Below are 17,327 nucleotides of genomic sequence, written 5' to 3'. Positions count from 1 at the left end.
TCCATCACTCCAGTATCCCTGTCTCCTTACCCCTATACATATCTACCTCCATCCCTCTAGTATCCCTGTCCCCTTACCCCTCTACATATCTCCCTCCATCATTTCAGTATCCCTGTCTCCTTACCCCTATACATATCTACCTCCATCACTCCAGTATCCCTGTCTCCTTCCCCCTACACATATCTACCTCCATCACTCCAGTATCCCTGTCTCCTTCCCCCTACACATATCTACCTCCATCACTCCAGTATCCCTGTCTCCTTCCCCCTATACATATCTACCTCCATCACTCCAGTATCCCTGTCCCCTTACCCCTCTACATATCTCCCTCCATCACTCCAGTATCCCTGTCTCCTTCCCCCTATACATATCTACCTCCATCACTCCAGTATCCCTGTCCCCTTACCCCTATACATATCTACCTCCATCACTCCAGTATCCCTGTCTCCTTACCCCTATACATATCTACCTCCATCACTCCAGTATCCCTGTCACCTTACCCCTATACATATCTACCTCCATCACTCCAGTATCCCTGTCTCCTTACCCCTCTACATATCTACCTCCATCACTCCAGTATCCCTGTCCCCTTACCCCTCTACATATCTCCCTCCATCATTTCAGTATCCCTGTCTCCTTCCCCCTATACATATCTACCTCCATCACTCCAGTATCCCTGTCTCCTTTGTCCCCTTACCCCTCTACATATCTCCCTCCATCACTCCAGTATCCCTGTCTCCTTCCCCCTATACATATCTACCTCCATCACTCCAGTATCCCTGTCCCCTTACCCCTATACATATCTACCTCCATCACTCCAGTATCCCTGTCTCCTTCCCCCTATACATATCTACCTCCATCACTCCAGTATCCCTGTCCCCTTACCCCTCTACATATCTCCCTCCATCACTCCAGTATCCCTGTCTCCTTCCCCCTATACATATCTACCTCCATCACTCCAGTATCCCTGTCTCCTTCCCCCATCACTCCAGTATCCCTGTCTCCTTCCCCCTATACATATCTACCTCCATCCCTCCAGTATCCCTGTACATACATATAGTATGATTAGTATGTTTTTGTTCTACATTGTTATTGATGACATTATTGATTATTATATTGTTATTGATTATTGATTATTACATTGTTATTGATTATTGTTATTAATTATTGCATTGTTATTGATTATTGTTATTGATTATTACATTGTTATTGATTATTGCATTGTTATTGATTATTGTTATTGATTATTATATTGTTATTGAATATTGTTATTGATTATTACATTGTTATTGATTATTGTTATTGATTATTGCATTGTTATTGATTATTGTTATTGATTATTATATTGTTATTGAATATTGTTATTAATTATTACATTGTTATTGATTATTGTTATTAATTATTGCATTGTTATTGATTATTGTTATTGATTATTATATTGTTATTGAATATTGTTATTGAATATTGTTATTGATTATTACATTGTTATTGATTATTACATTGTTATTAATTATTACATTGTTATTGATTATTGTTATTGATTATTTCATTGTTATTGATTACTGTTATTGATTATTTCATTGTTATTGATTATTGTTTTTGAATATTGTTATTGATTATTACATTGTTATTAATTATTACATTGTTATTGATTATTGTTATTGATTATTGCATTGCTATTGATTATTATATTGTTATTGATTATTTCATTGTTATTGATTACTGTTATAGATTATTTCATTGTTATTGATTATTGTTATTGAATATTGTTATTGATTATTACATTGTTATTAATTATTACATTGTTATTGATTATTGTTATTGATTATTACATTGTTATTGATTATTACATTGTTTGTTATTGATTATTGCATTGTTATTGATTATTGTTATTGATTATTGTTATTGATTATTACATTGTTATTGATTATTACATTGTTATTAATTATTACATTGTTATTGATTATTGTTATTGACTATTTCATTGTTATTGATTACTGTTATTGATTATTACGTTGTTATTGATTATTACATTGTTATTGATTATTACATTGTTATTAATTATTACATTGTTATTGATTATTGTTATTGATTATTTCATTGTTATTGATTACTGTTATTGATTATTTCATTGTTATTGATTATTGTTATTGATTATTGTTATTGATTATTACATTGTTATTGATTATTACATTGTTATTGATTATTATATTGTTATTGATTATTACATTGTTATTGATTATTACATTGTTATTGATTATTACATTGTTATTGATTATTGATTATTGCATTGTTATTGATTATTACATTGTTATTGATTATTACATTGTTATTGATTATTACATTGTTATTAATTATTGTTATTGATTATTGTTATTGATTATTGCATTGTTATTGATTATTACATTGTTATTAATTATTGTTATTGATTATTGTTATTGATTATTGCATTGTTATTGATTATTGTTATTAATTATTGCATTGTTATTGATTATTATATTGTTATTGAATATTGTTATTGATTATTACATTGTTATTGATTATTACATTGTTTGTTATTGATTATTGTTATTGATTATTGCATTGTTATTGATTATTGTTATTGATTATTGCATTGTTATTGATTATTGTTATTGATTATTGCGTTGTTATTGATTATTGTTATTGATTATTGTTATTGATTATTACATTGTTATTGATTATTGTTATTGATTATTGTTATTGATTATTGCATTGTTATTGATTATTGTTATTGATTATTGCATTGTTATTGATTATTGTTATTGATTATTGTTATTGATTATTGCATTGTTATTGATTATTGTTATTGATTATTGTTATTGATTATTGCATTGTTATTGATTATTGTTATTGATTATTGCATTGTTATTGATTATTGTTATTGATTATTACATTGTTATTGATTATTGTTATTGATTATTTCATTGTTATTGATTATTGTTATTGATTATTGCATTGTTATTGATTATTACATTGTTATTAATTATTACATTGTTATTGATTATTGTTATTGATTATTACATTGTTATTGATTATTACATTGTTATTGATTATTGCATTGTTATTGATTATTGTTATTGATTATTGCATTGTTATTGATTATTGTTATTGATTATTGCGTTGTTATTGATTATTGTTATTGATTATTGTTATTGATTATTTCATTGTTATTGATTATTGTTATTGATTATTGTTATTGATTATTGCATTGTTATTGATTATTACATTGTTATTGATTATTACATTGTTATTGATTATTGTTATTGATTATTTCATTGTTATTGATTATTGTTATTGATTATTGTTATTGATTATTGCATTGTTATTGATTATTGTTATTGATTATTTCATTGTTATTGATTATTGTTATTGAATATTGCATTGTTATTGATTATTGCATTGTTATTGATTATTACATTGTTATTGATTATTACATTGTTATTGATTATTGCATTGTTATTGATTATTGTTATTGATTATTGTTATTGATTATTGCATTGTTATTGATTATTGTTATTGATTATTACATTGTTATTGATTATTGTTATTGATTATTTCATTGTTATTGATTATTGTTATTGATTACTGTTATTGATTATTTCATTGTTATTGATTATTGTTATTGATTATTTCATTGTTATTGATTATTGTTATTGATTATTACATTGTTATTGATTATTGTTATTGAATATTGTTATTGATTATTACATTGTTATTGATTATTACATTGTTATTAATTATTACATTGTTATTGATTATTGTTATTGATTATTACATTGTTATTGATTATTGCATTGTTATTGATTATTACATTGTTATTGATTATTACATTGTTATTGATTATTGCATTGTTATTGATTATTGTTATTGATTATTTCATTGTTATTGATTACTGTTATTGATTATTTAATTGTTATTGATTATTGTTATTGATTATTGTTATTGATTATTGCATTGTTATTGATTATTACATTGTTATTGATTATTGTTATTGATTATTTCATTATTGTTATTGATTATTTCATTGTTATTGATTATTGTTATTGATTATTGTTATTGATTATTGCATTGTTATTGATTATTGTTATTGATTATTGTTATTGATTATCGTTATTGATTATTGCATTGTTATTGATTATTGCATTGTTATTGATTATTACATTGTTATTGATTATTACATTGTTATTGATTATTACATTGTTATTGATTATTACATTGTTATTGATTATTGTTATTGATTATTGCATTGTTATTGATTATTACATTGTTATTGATTATTACATTGTTATTGATTATTGTTATTGATTATTGCATTGTTATTGATTATTGCATTGTTATTGATTATTGTATTGTTATTGATTATTGCATTGTTATTGATTATTGTTATTGATTATTTCATTGTTATTGATTACTGTTATTAATTATTTCATTGTTATTGATTATTGATTATTGTTATTGATTATTACATTGTTGTTGATTATTACATTGTTATTGATTATTACGTTGTTATTGATTATTACATTGTTATTAATTATTGTTATTGATTATTACGTTATTAATTATTGTTATTGAATATTGTTATTGATTATTACATTGTTATTGATTATTGTTATTGATTATTGCATTGTTATTGATTATTGCATTGTTATTGATTATTGTTATTGATTATTGTTATTGATTATTGCATTGTTATTGATTATTGTTATTGATTATTTCATTGTTATTGATTATTGTTATTGATTATTTCATTGTTATTGATTATTGTTATTGATTATTGTTATTGATTATTGCATTGTTATTGATTATTGTTATTGATTATTGCATTGTTATTGATTATTGTTATTGATTATTGCATTGTTATTGATTATTGTTATTGATTATTGTTATTGATTATTGCATTGTTATTGATTATTGTTATTGATTATTGCATTGTTATTGCTTATTGTTATTGATTATTATATTGTTATTGATTATTACATTGTTATTAATTATTACATTGTTATTGATTATTGTTATTGATTATTGCATTGTTATTGATTATTACATTGCATTGTTATTAATTATTACATTGTTATTGATTATTGTTATTGATTATTACATTGTTATTGATTATTGCATTGTTATTGATTATTGTTATTGATTATTACATTGTTATTGATTATTGTTATTGATTATTGTTATTGATTATTGCATTGTTATTGATTATTACATTGTTATTGATTATTGCATTGTTATTGATTATTACATTGTTATTGATTATTGTTATTGATTATTTCATTGTTATTGATTATTGTTATTGATTATTGTTATTGATTATTGCATTGTTATTGATTATTGTTATTGATTATTACATTGTTATTGATTATTACATTGTTGTTGATTATTACATTGTTATTGATTATTGCATTGTTATTGATTATTACATTGTTATTGATTATTGTTATTGATTATTTCATTGTTATTGATTATTGTTATTGATTATTGTTATTGATTATTGCATTGTTATTGATTATTGCATTGTTATTGATTATTACATTGTTATTGATTATTGTTATTGATTATTACATTGTTGTTGATTATTACATTGTTATTGATTATTACATTGTTGTTGATTATTACATTGTTATTGATTATGCATTGATTTGCAACGATGACATAAACATGATATTAAGCAGGACATTCAAATGAGCCTTACAGTTGGCAGGTTCGTGTTTAGAGTGTTGGTCCAGTGACCGAAAGGTTGCTAGATCGAAATCCCCCGAGCTGACAAGGTAAACAATCTGTCGTTCTGCCCCTGAACAAGGCAGTTAACTCACTGTTCCCCGGTAGGCCGTCATTGTAAATAAGAATTTGTTCTTAACGGACTTGCCCAGTAAAATAAAGGTTAAATAAATAAATAAAATATTATCCAAAAGTAATGTGAAACGCACTCATATTCAACCTGTAAATGAGGCTATTTTTACTGTCAGCCTATGAGAACTCCCCTGAGTTTTCCCCCACGGTGGTGAATTAGTGAATAGACACAGAACTTAATGTGAGTTTCCTTCAGTAGCACTCATAATCTTGCACTGTAATATTCAGAATACATTGTGAATTAATAGCTAATGCACTGTGAATTAACAGATAATGCACTGTGAATTAGTAGATAATGCACGGTGAATTAGTAGATAATGCACGGTGAATTAGTAGATAATGCACGGTGAATTGGTAGATAATGCACTGTGAATTAGTAGATAATGCACTGCGAATTAGTAGATAATGCACTGCGAATAAGTAGATAATGCACTGCGAATTATTAGATAATGCACTGTGAATTAGTAGATAATGCACTGCGAATTAGTAGATAATGCACTGTGAAAATGCAGATATAAACTCATCAATAAAACAAGCGTCCTCACTCAACTGTGTTTATTTTCAGAAAACAACAAAATAAATAAATAAATAAATATTTTTATGAACATAAGATACAACAACTGAGACATAAACTGAACAGGTTCCACAGACATGTGACTAACAGAAATGGAATAATGTGTCCCTGAACAAAGGGGGGGAGGTCAAAATCAAAAGTAGCAGTCAGTGTGGCCACCAGCTGCATTAAGTACTGCAGTGCATCTCCTCCTCATGGACTGCACCAGATTTTGCAGTTCTTGCTGTGAGATGTTACCCCACTCTTCCACCAAGACACCTGCAAGTTCCCGGACATTTCTGGGGGGAATGGCCCTAGCCCTCACCCTCCGATCCAACAGGTCCCAGGCGTGCTCAATGGGATTGCGATCCGGGCTCTTCGCTGGCCATGGCAGAACACTAACATTCCTGACTTGCAGGAATTCACGCACAGAACGAGCAGTATGGCTGGCAGCATTGTCATGCTGGAGGGTCATGTCAGGATGAGCCTGCAGGAAGGGTACCACATGAGGGAGGAGGATGTCTTCCCTGTAACGCACAGCGTTGAGATTGCCTGTAATAACAACAAGCTCAGTCCGATGATGCTGTGACACACCTTCCAGACCATGACGGACCCTCTACCTCCAAATCGATCCCGCTCCAGAGTACAGGCCTCGGTGTAACGCTCATTCCTTCGACAATAAACGCGACTCGTCACTGGCAAAAAGTGGGTGGGTTTGTGCCCATAGGCGACGTCGTTGCCGGTGATGTCTGGTGAGGACCTGCCTTACAACAGGCCTACAAGACCTCAGTCCAGCCTCTCTCAGACTATTACGGACAGTCTGAGCACTGATGGAGGGATTGTGCGTTCCTGGTGTAACTCGGGCAGTTGTTGTTGCCATCCTGTACCTGTCCCGCAGGTGTGATGTTCGGATGTACCGATCCTGTGCAGGTGTTGTTACACGTGGTCTGCCACTGCGAGGACGATCAGCTGCCCGTCCTGTCTCCCTGTAGCGCTGTCTTAGGCGTCTCACAGTACGGACATTGCAATTTATTGCCCTGGCCACATCTGCAGTCCTCATGCCCCCTTGCAGCATGCCTAAGGCACAATCATGCAGATGAGCAGGGACCCTAGGCATCTTTCTTTTGGTGTTTTTTTAGAGTCAGTAGAAAGGCCTCTTTAGTGTCCTAAGTTTTCATAACTGTGACCTTACTTGCCTGCTGTCTGGAAGCTGTTAGTGTCTTAATTAATGACCGTTCCACAGGTGCATGTTCATTAACCTGTTGATCCTACCCCCTACTTTTTCGAACATTCTGTTAAAAATCGCACAACATTTCAGCGCCCTGCCAGGAATATAGTATATGCATATGATTAGTATGTGTGGATAGAAAACACTCAGAAGACAAAGTCGTCTGGCACACTGCTTAGGATTTCAACAACTTGAATAACTTATTTCTCCATTTCTAGTTACCACTAACTACAATCATCAACTTTACTACAAAGTGGCATTTTTTTTCTTACAAAATATATATTATTGCTAGACTCATATTAAGATAACCTTCAAATAAGTTTGTAAAAGCATTCACCCTCTCCTCCCTCTCTTCTGCCCTCCTTTGTCGTTCACACAGGAGAAGGATGTGACTATGGTGGATCCTCTGAGGAGCCTCAACAACATCATGACGCTGACGAGGCAGAGAAGAGTCTCTCCAGAGCAGAACACCTCAAGAAACCCCAGCGGAGACCCACAGGGAAGAAACTTCACCGCTGCTCTGACTGTGGGAAGAGTTACTCAAGATCAGATTCACTGAAAGTACACCTGAGAATTCACACAGGAGAGAAACCTCACTGCTGCTCTGACTGTGGGAAGAGATTTACCTCTTCAGCAGACCTTAAAAGACATGAGAGAATCCATACAGGAGAAAAACCTTATAGCTGTAATCAATGTGGGAAGAGTTTCACAACATCTAGCCAGCTGACTATACACCAGAGAACACACACAGGAGAGAAGCCTTACCACTGCTCTGACTGTGGAAAGCGTTTTCTAAAGTCAGGACATTTAAAATCACACCAGAGAACACACACAGTAGAGAAACCTTATAACTGTGATCAATGTGGGAAGAGTTTTACTCACTCAAGCTGCCTGATAGTACACCAGAGAACACACACAGGAGAGAAACCTTATAGCTGTGATCAGTGTGCGAAGAGTTTTGTTACTTCTAGCCGTCTGACTATACACCGGAGAACACACACAGGAGAGAAACCTTACGGCTGTGATCAATGTGGGAAGAGTTTTGTTACATCCAGCAGTTTGATTATACACCAGCGGACACACAGGAGAGAAATCAATGTGGCAAGAGATACTCTGGTGAAAAATCTCTGATTAACTATCAGAAAATACAGCCTCCCGAGTGGCGCAGTGGTCTAAGGCATCGTAGTGCTAGCTGTGCCACTAGAGATCCTGGGTCGAGGCTCTGGGCTGGTGGAATAGATTCCCAGTGTGAAAAGAGGGTTCAGTCAGTTAGGGAATCTAATTGTGGAAAGACATTTTCTAGGACACAGGACCTAGAATAAGACAATATAGATGCTGTGTTCTGACAAGTTTTTTTGGCTGAGAATGTTGTTCGATGCCTGAAAACACGTGAGAGGGAACACACAGTAGAAAAGCCTTTCCAATGCTCCACTATGATAATGTTGTTGGTGTGAAATCATGTTTGTATGAAAATCTTAAAAATAAAAAAAAATAGGCCTAGTTGAGTTTTTTTTCCTCTCGAGACATGATCGTGTCGGAAATCAGATTAACATTTTAAAAATGTGTATTTTATTTATTTTATTTTGATTATGGATTTGATTGAATACAAGTATGATGTTAATGATATGATTTGGAAAGTTGTAGATTTTATTAAATAGATTTGTATTTGTATTTCTTGATACACCCCCAGAGGGCCACGTCGTGACAGTACTAGTCACGATATACACCCCAAAGGGCCACGTCATGACCCCACCCCCTCAGAATGAGAGAGGGGGAGCCACGATATACACCCCCAAAGGGCCACGTCGTGACAGTGTACTAGTCACGATATACACCCCAAAGGGCCACGTCGTGACAGTGTACTAGTCACGATATACACCCCAAAGGGCCACGTCGTGACAGTGTACTAGTCACGAAATACACCCCAAAGGGCCACGTCGTGACAGTGTACTAGTCACGATATACACCCCCAAAGGGCCACGTCGTGACAGTGTACTAGTCACGATATACACCCCAAAGGGCCACGTCGTGACAGTGTACTAGTCACGATATACACCCCCAAAGGGCCACGTCGTGACAGTGTACTAGTCACGATATACACCCCAAAGGGCCACGTCATGACCCCACCCCTCAGAATGAGAGAGGGGGAGCCACGATATACACCCCCAAAGGGCCACGTCGTGACAGTGTACTAGTCACGATATACACCCCCAAAGGGCCACGTCGTGACAGTGTACTAGTCACGATATACACCCCAAAGGGCCACGTCGTGACAGTGTACTAGTCACGATATACACCCCAAAGGGCCACGTCGTGACAGTGTACTAGTCACGATATACACCCCCAAAGGGCCACGTCGTGACAGTGTACTAGTCACGATATACACCCCCAAAGGGCCACGTCGTGACAGTGTACTAGTCACGATATACACCCCAAAGGGCCACGTCGTGACAGTGTACTAGTCACGATATACACCCCCAGAGGGCCACGTCGTGACAGTACTAGTCACGATATACACCCCCAAAGGGCCACGTCGTGACAGTGTACTAGTCACGTTATACACCCTAAAGGGCCACGTCGTGACAGTGTACTAGTCACGATATACACCCCAAAGGGCCACGTCGTGACAGTGTACTAGTCACGATATACACCCCCAAAGGGCCACGTCGTGACAGTGTACTAGTCACGATATACACCCCAAAGGGCCACGTCGTATCAGTGTACTAGTCACGGTATACACCCCAAAGGGCCACGTCGTGACAGTGTACTAGTCACGATATACACCCCCAAAGGGCCACGTCGTGACAGTGTACTAGTCACGATATACACCCCAAAGGGCCACGTCGTGACAGTGTACTAGTCACGTTATACACCCCAAAGGGCCACGTTGTGTCAGTGTACTAGTCACGTTATACACCCTAAAGGGCCACGTCGTGACAGTGTACTAGTCACGATATACACCCCCAAAGGGCCACGTCGTGACAGTGTACTAGTCACGATATACACCCCAAAGGGCCACGTCGTGACAGTGTACTAGTCACGTTATACACCCCAAAGGGCCACGTCGTGACAGTGTACTAGTCACGATATACACCCCCAAAGGGCCACGTCGTGACAGTGTACTAGTCACGATATACACACCCAAAGGGCCACGTTGTGACAGTGTACTAGTCACGTTATACACCCCAAAGGGCCACGTCGTGACAGTGTACTAGTCACGATATACACCCCCAAAGGGCCACGTCGTGACAGTGTACTAGTCACGTTATACACCCCCAAAGGGCCACGTCGTGACAGTGTACTAGTCACGATATACACCCCCAAAGGGCCACGTCGTGACAGTGTACTCGTCTTCAGACTAAAGGTGTATGAAAATGTCATGACGACGTTCTGATAACATTGATAAGAGTTGTTGACATGAAGAAGATTCACTTGCTGCCTCATCGATCTTCCCAAATGTATTAATCCACCATGTCAGAGGAAGAAAACACACGCTGATTGTAAAAAGCTTTTGATTTAATGCAACATTTTTTTTATTTTTGTCTGATTCAATTGTTTTTGTCCATCATCAACCTACACACAATACCCCATAATGACATCACAATACCCCATAATGACATCACAATACCCCATAATGACATCACAATACCCCATAATGACATCACAATACCCCATAATGGCATCACAATAACCCATAATGACATCACAATAACCCATAATGGCATCACAATACCCCATAATGACAAAGCGATAACAGGTTCTTAGAAATGTTTGCAAATTTACCTTATTTATTACATCAGTATTCAGACCCTTTTCTATGAGACTAAATTGAGCTCAGGTGCATCCTGTATCCACTGATCATCGTTGAGATGTTTCTACAACTTGATTGGAGTCCACCTGTGGTAAATTCAATTGATTGGACATGATTTGGAAAGGCACACACCTGTCTGTGTAACGTCCCACAGGTAACCAAGCCACAAGGTCAAATGTAGAGGTCTGTAGAGCTCAGAGACAGGAATGTGTCGAGGCACAGATCTGGGGAAGGGTACAAAAACATTTCTGCAGCATTGAAGGTCCCCAAGAACACATTGGTCTCCATCATTCTTGAATGTAACCACCAAGACTCTTCCTTGACCTCGCCTCCCGGCCAAACTGAGCAATTGTTGGAGAAGGGCCTTGGTCAGGGAGGTGACCAAGAACACGATGGTCACTCTGACAGAGCTCCAGAGTTCCTCTGTGGAGATGGGAGAACCTTCCAGAAGGACAACCATCTCTGCAGCACTCCCTATAAACCAGGCCTTTATGGTAGAGTCAGTCAGTCAAAAGCCACTCCTCAGTAAAAGACAACCATCTCTGCAGTACTCCCTATAAACCAGGCCTTTATGGTAGGGTCGGTCAGTCAAAAGCCACTCCTCAGTAAAAGACAACCATCTCTGCAGTACTCCCTATAAACCAGGCCGTTATGGTAGAGTCGGTCAGTCAAAAGCCACACCTCAGTAAAAGACAACCATCTCTGCAGCACTCCCTATAAACCAGGCCTTTATGGTAGTCCTCAGTCAAAAGCCACTCATCATAACGAATACTTTGTATCCCTCGTTTGCTCGAGTGTTTCCTTTATTTTGGTAGTTACCAGTATGCCTTACAGTCCGGAAGGCTGTTGTTTGGGCAGCATGTCGCTGCCTGTGATTTCTTAACCCGGCCCTGTGGACACGTTAAAAGTATGTTTTGACATTGAGGTATTTCGACTTGAGGGATTTTACAGGGGGAGGTTGTGCTTCGGTGCTGGGTAAGGACAGCCGGCGACGTAACCCGGTAGTGAAAGGGGAATTTGAGAAACCAGATAAGATGGTGGGGTTTCTAGAAGTGCTTTGGAACAGACCATACTGTGTTTTTTTACGCTTGTTCTTGGACATACCAATTAATTAGCTACGTTTTATACGTGTTTGTAACCAGAATTCGTTCCCCATTTATACGGAATTAATCGGACTCAAATCTACGGTGATCAACCTGAATATAGCCTAGTTGTTCTTCCTGTCCAGTTTTGTCGCCCAGTGCAACGTGGATAGTATCCACTTCCGGGTCAAAAACAACACATAACACAAGACATTTAATGGAAAATGACAGCGAATCCTTAGCTACTTTCCTAGTCTGAGTACTAGTCTCTTTAGATAACATATTGCCAAAGTCTCAACGTTCAAGATGTGCTGAATTTAAGACGAAGTTGCTCTTTGGTTGTTGTAAATAACATTAGTATTTTTCCAGGACAACATGTGTAAATGTCATTCGAATTTATAACAAAGTCAACGACTCTTATTAAATTGTTAATTAACAATGTAAAATTGTATTGTGAGGAATAAAATAATCGAGACGATAACGTTTTGTGGTTGGAAATGCAGTGTTTATTTTTTAAAGAATTTAGACGTTGAGCCAGAAACTATTAGACAGACCGGTTGCTTAGTAACCGGATACCAACATGTTCCGTGGAGATAAAGTCATCCTTCCAATATTTGCATAATCGTTGTTATTAATATATATAAATGTATATTAATAACATGTTAATAACATATATATTAATAACAACGATTATTAATATATATAAATGTATATATATATATATTAATAACAGTTTAATAACATGTTAATAACATATATATTAATAACAACGATTATTAATTTGAGGTGCCGGGTACTCAGCTCTGGTGAGCTCCTGTCCAAGTTAAGCACGGGGGTAAAGGGGCAGTTATCTGGAGTTGACCTAATTTATTTAGGACAGAACATTTTATTTGGGGTTCCCCTCACCATTTCCAATGAGATTGGTAAATCTGTGTTCAGTGACACTTTATATGCAGTCTGGTGATATACCAGGGCCTGGGGATGCAGTTAGGTTTGTATGCAGTCTGGTGATATACTAGGGACTGGGAATGCAGTTAGGTTTGTATGCAGTCTGGTGATATACCAGGGACTGGGGATGCAGTTAGGTTTGTATGCAGTCTGGTGATATACCAGGGACTGGGAATGCAGTTAGGTTTATATGCAGTCTGATGATATACCAGGGACTGGAGATGCAGTTAGGTTTGTATGCAGTCTGATGATATACCAGGGACTGGGGATGCAGTTCGGTTTGTATGTAGTCTGGTGATATACCAGGGACTGGGAATGCAGTTAGGTTTGTATGCAGTCTGGTGATATACCAGGGACTGGGAATGCAGTTAGGTTTGTATGCAGTCTGATGATATACCAGGGACTGGGGATGAAGTTAGGTTTATATGCAGTCTGATGATATACCAGGGACTGGGGATGCAGTTCGGTTTGTATGTAGTCTGGTGATATACCAGGGACTGGGAATTCAGTTAGGTTTGTATGCAGTCTGGTGATATACCAGGGACTGGGAATGCAGTTAGGTTTATATGCAGTCTGGTGATATACCAGGGACTGGGAATGCAGTTAGGTTTGTATGCAGTCTGGTGATATACCAGGGACTGGGAATGCAGTTAGGTTTGTATGCAGTCTGGTGATATACCAGGGACTGGGGATGCAGTTAGGTTTATATGCAGTCTGGTGATATACCAGGGACTGGGGATGCAGTTAGGTTTGTATGCAGTCTGGTGATATACCAGGGACTGGGAATGCAGTTAGGTTTGTATGCAGTCTGGTGATATACCAGGGACTGGGGATGCAGTTAGGTTTGTATGCAGTCTGGTGATATACCAGGGACTGGGAATGCAGTTAGGTTTATATGCAGTCTGGTGATATACCAGGGACTGGGAATGCAGTTAGGTTTGTATGCAGTCTGGTGATATACCAGGGACTGGGGATGCAGTTAGGTTTATATGCAGTCTGGTGATATACCAGGGACTGGGGATGCAGTTAGGTTTGTATGCAGTCTGGTGATATACCAGGGACTGGGAATGCAGTTAGGTTTGTATGCAGTCTGGTGATATACCAGGGACTGGGGATGCAGTTAGGTTTATATGCAGTCTGATGATATACCAGGGACTGGGAATGCAGTTAGGTTTGTACAGTCTGGTGATGTACCAGGGACTGGGGATGCAGTTAGGTTTGTACAGTCTGGTGATGTACCAGGGACTGGGGATGCAGTTAGGTTTATATGCAGTCTGATGATATACCAGGGACTGGGGATGCAGTTAGGTTTGTACAGTCTGGTGATGTACCAGGGACTGGGGATGCAGTTAGGTTTATATGCAGTCTGGTGATATACCAGGGACTGGGGATGCAGTTAGGTTTATATGCAGTCTGATGATATACCAGGGACTGGGGATGCAGTTAGGTTTGTACAGTCTGGTGATGTACCAGGGACTGGGGATGCAGTTAGGTTTATATGCAGTCTGATGATATACCAGGGACTGGGGATGCAGTTAGGTTTGTACAGTCTGGTGATATACCAGGGACTGGTGATGCAGTTAGGTTTGTATGCAGTCTGTTGATATACCAGGGACTGGGAATGCAGTTAGGTTTATATGCAGTCTGATGATATACCAGGGACTGGGGATGCAGTTAGGTTTGTATGCAGTCTGGTGATATACCAGGGACTGGGGATGCAGTTAGGTTTGTATGCAGTCTGGTGATATACCAGGGACTGGGGATGCAGTTAGGTTTGTATGCAGTCTGGTGATATACCAGGGACTGGGAATGCAGTTAGGTTTGTATGCAGTCTGGTGATATACCAGGGACTGGGGATGCAGTTAGGTTTATATGCAGTCTGGTGATATACCAGGGACTGGGGATGCAGTTAGGTTTATATGCAGTCTGGTGATATACCAGGGACTGGGAATGCAGTTAGGTTTATATGCAGTCTGGTGATATACCAGGGACTGGGAATGCAGTTAGGTTTATATGCAGTCTGGTGATATACCAGGGACTGGGAATGCAGTTAGGTTTGTATGCAGTCTGATGATATACCAGGGACTGGGAATGCAGTTAGGTTTGTATGCAGTCTGGTGATATACCAGGGACTGGGAATGCAGTTAGGTTTATATGCAGTCTGGTGATATACCAGGGACTGGGAATGCAGTTAGGTTTATATGCAGTCTGGTGATATACCAGGGACTGGGAATGCAGTTAGGTTTATATGCAGTCTGATGATATACCAGGGACTGGGGATGCAGTTAGGTTTGTACAGTCTGAGGATATACCAGGGACTGGGGATGCAGTTAGGTTTATATGCAGTCTGGTGATATACCAGGGACTGGGAATGCAGTTAGGTTTGTATGCAGTCTGATGATATACCAGGGACTGGGGATGCAGTTAGGTTTATATGCAGTCTGATGATATACCAGGGACTGGGAATGCAGTTAGGTTTGTATGCAGTCTGTTGATATACCAGGGCCTAGGGAAGCAGTTAGGTTTGTATGCAGTCTGGTGATATACCAGGGACTGGGGATGCAGTTAGGTTTGTTTTCCTCCATCATCACCACTAATTTCAAATGATCACCAATCAATCAACACATGCTTTCCTTTGTACGCCTCAATACAATAATATATTTATGAATTAAATTAAATGAACGACGTTTTGAATGGAAATTAAAATTTTAAAAAAACTTCTCTCAACTGCGTTGACCACTCCAGTCAGCAGATGGCGATGTGCGTCTTTCAGGTTCAGACGACGCTGCCAGAGTGTGACGTATAATCTAGTGGACGGGTCGCGTCATCAACATGAACCGTTCAGCCACCTCGGTTAGCTTAGTAGCCAACAGAGCCGAAATATTGGAGCTCTTTAGAAGCTTCCAGAGGGAAGTGCGAACGGCTTTCTGGCGTATATATGTGTTTTAAACACATTTATGTCGTCTAGCTGTTACCCCGTTTAATTTCATATTGACGTTGTTAGGTATCTAGCTAGCTGGTTAAGTTAGCCATAAGACTAAGCTAGTCACTGATGCTAGTAAGGTAGCAAGCTAACACCCCATGACAGGAGGTCACTAAGTTAACTCTCCTCCTGTTATAGAAGAGGGGGTCTGCTGGACGGAGAAAGACACTCGAGAAAGAAGAGAAGGCTGTCACAGTAATTAAAAACAAGTAGAGGGTGAGGATGTTACAATAAAAGAGGAAGAGGTTACAGTGAAAGGAGAAGAGCAAGACGCTTTCAGAGTAAAGAGGAGGAGGATGTTGGCTACCTTGAAAGAAGAAGAGAAAGAGGAGGCTGCCGTTTTTGGAATGAAGGAGGAAGAGGAGGGGGAGATGACTGTTACAGTGAAAGAAGAGGAAGATGTTTTTGGAGTGAAGGAGGAAGAGGAGGAGGAGATTACTGTCACATTGGAGGATGAAGAAGAGAAGACTGGAGAACTGATTAACACCAGTAAGTACAGTGAGTACTATCTTATAAAACAGGGACATTGATATTATTAACACCAGTAAATACAGTGAGTACTATCTTATAAAACAGGGACATTGATATTATTAACACCAGTAAATACAGTGAGTACTATCTTATAAAACAGGGACATTGATCTGATTTAACACCAGTAAATACAGTGAGTACTATCTTATAAAACAGGGACATTGATCTGATTTAACACCAGTAAATACAGTGAGTACTATCTTATAAAACAGGGACATTGATCTGATTAACACCAGTGAATACAGTGAGTACTATCTTATAAAACAGGGGCACAAACTCTGCAGTTGTTGAACTAGTGTGTGAGTTTAATTCTACAT

At 37.4% G+C, this 17,327-nt stretch overlaps 1 protein-coding gene across 6 annotated transcripts in view; it reads left to right on the top strand.

Moving 5' to 3' along the window:
* LOC127929556 (zinc finger protein 239-like) overlaps positions 1-17,327 on the top strand; it is a 55,817-nt gene that overhangs the window by 25,463 nt on the left and 13,027 nt on the right. For 2 of the 6 annotated variants that reach the window (XM_052517499.1, XM_052517495.1), the window contains exon 1: positions 16,341-16,968. The exons of 2 other annotated variants lie outside the window; for them this stretch is intronic. In XM_052517499.1, the coding sequence (XP_052373459.1) occupies positions 16,776-16,968 (193 nt within the window). In that variant the 5' untranslated portion in view covers positions 16,341-16,775. Of the gene's footprint in view, positions 1-8,034; positions 9,318-16,340; positions 16,978-17,327 lie in introns of those variants that run through there. 2 more of the 6 variants (XM_052517497.1, XM_052517494.1) reach the window with 2 other exon arrangements.

Source organism: Oncorhynchus keta, unplaced genomic scaffold, assembly GCF_023373465.1.
Source record: "Oncorhynchus keta strain PuntledgeMale-10-30-2019 unplaced genomic scaffold, Oket_V2 Un_scaffold_8240_pilon_pilon, whole genome shotgun sequence".
Taxonomy (NCBI): domain Eukaryota; kingdom Metazoa; phylum Chordata; class Actinopteri; order Salmoniformes; family Salmonidae; genus Oncorhynchus; species Oncorhynchus keta.
This window is presented reverse-complemented; position numbering and strand designations above follow the sequence as displayed.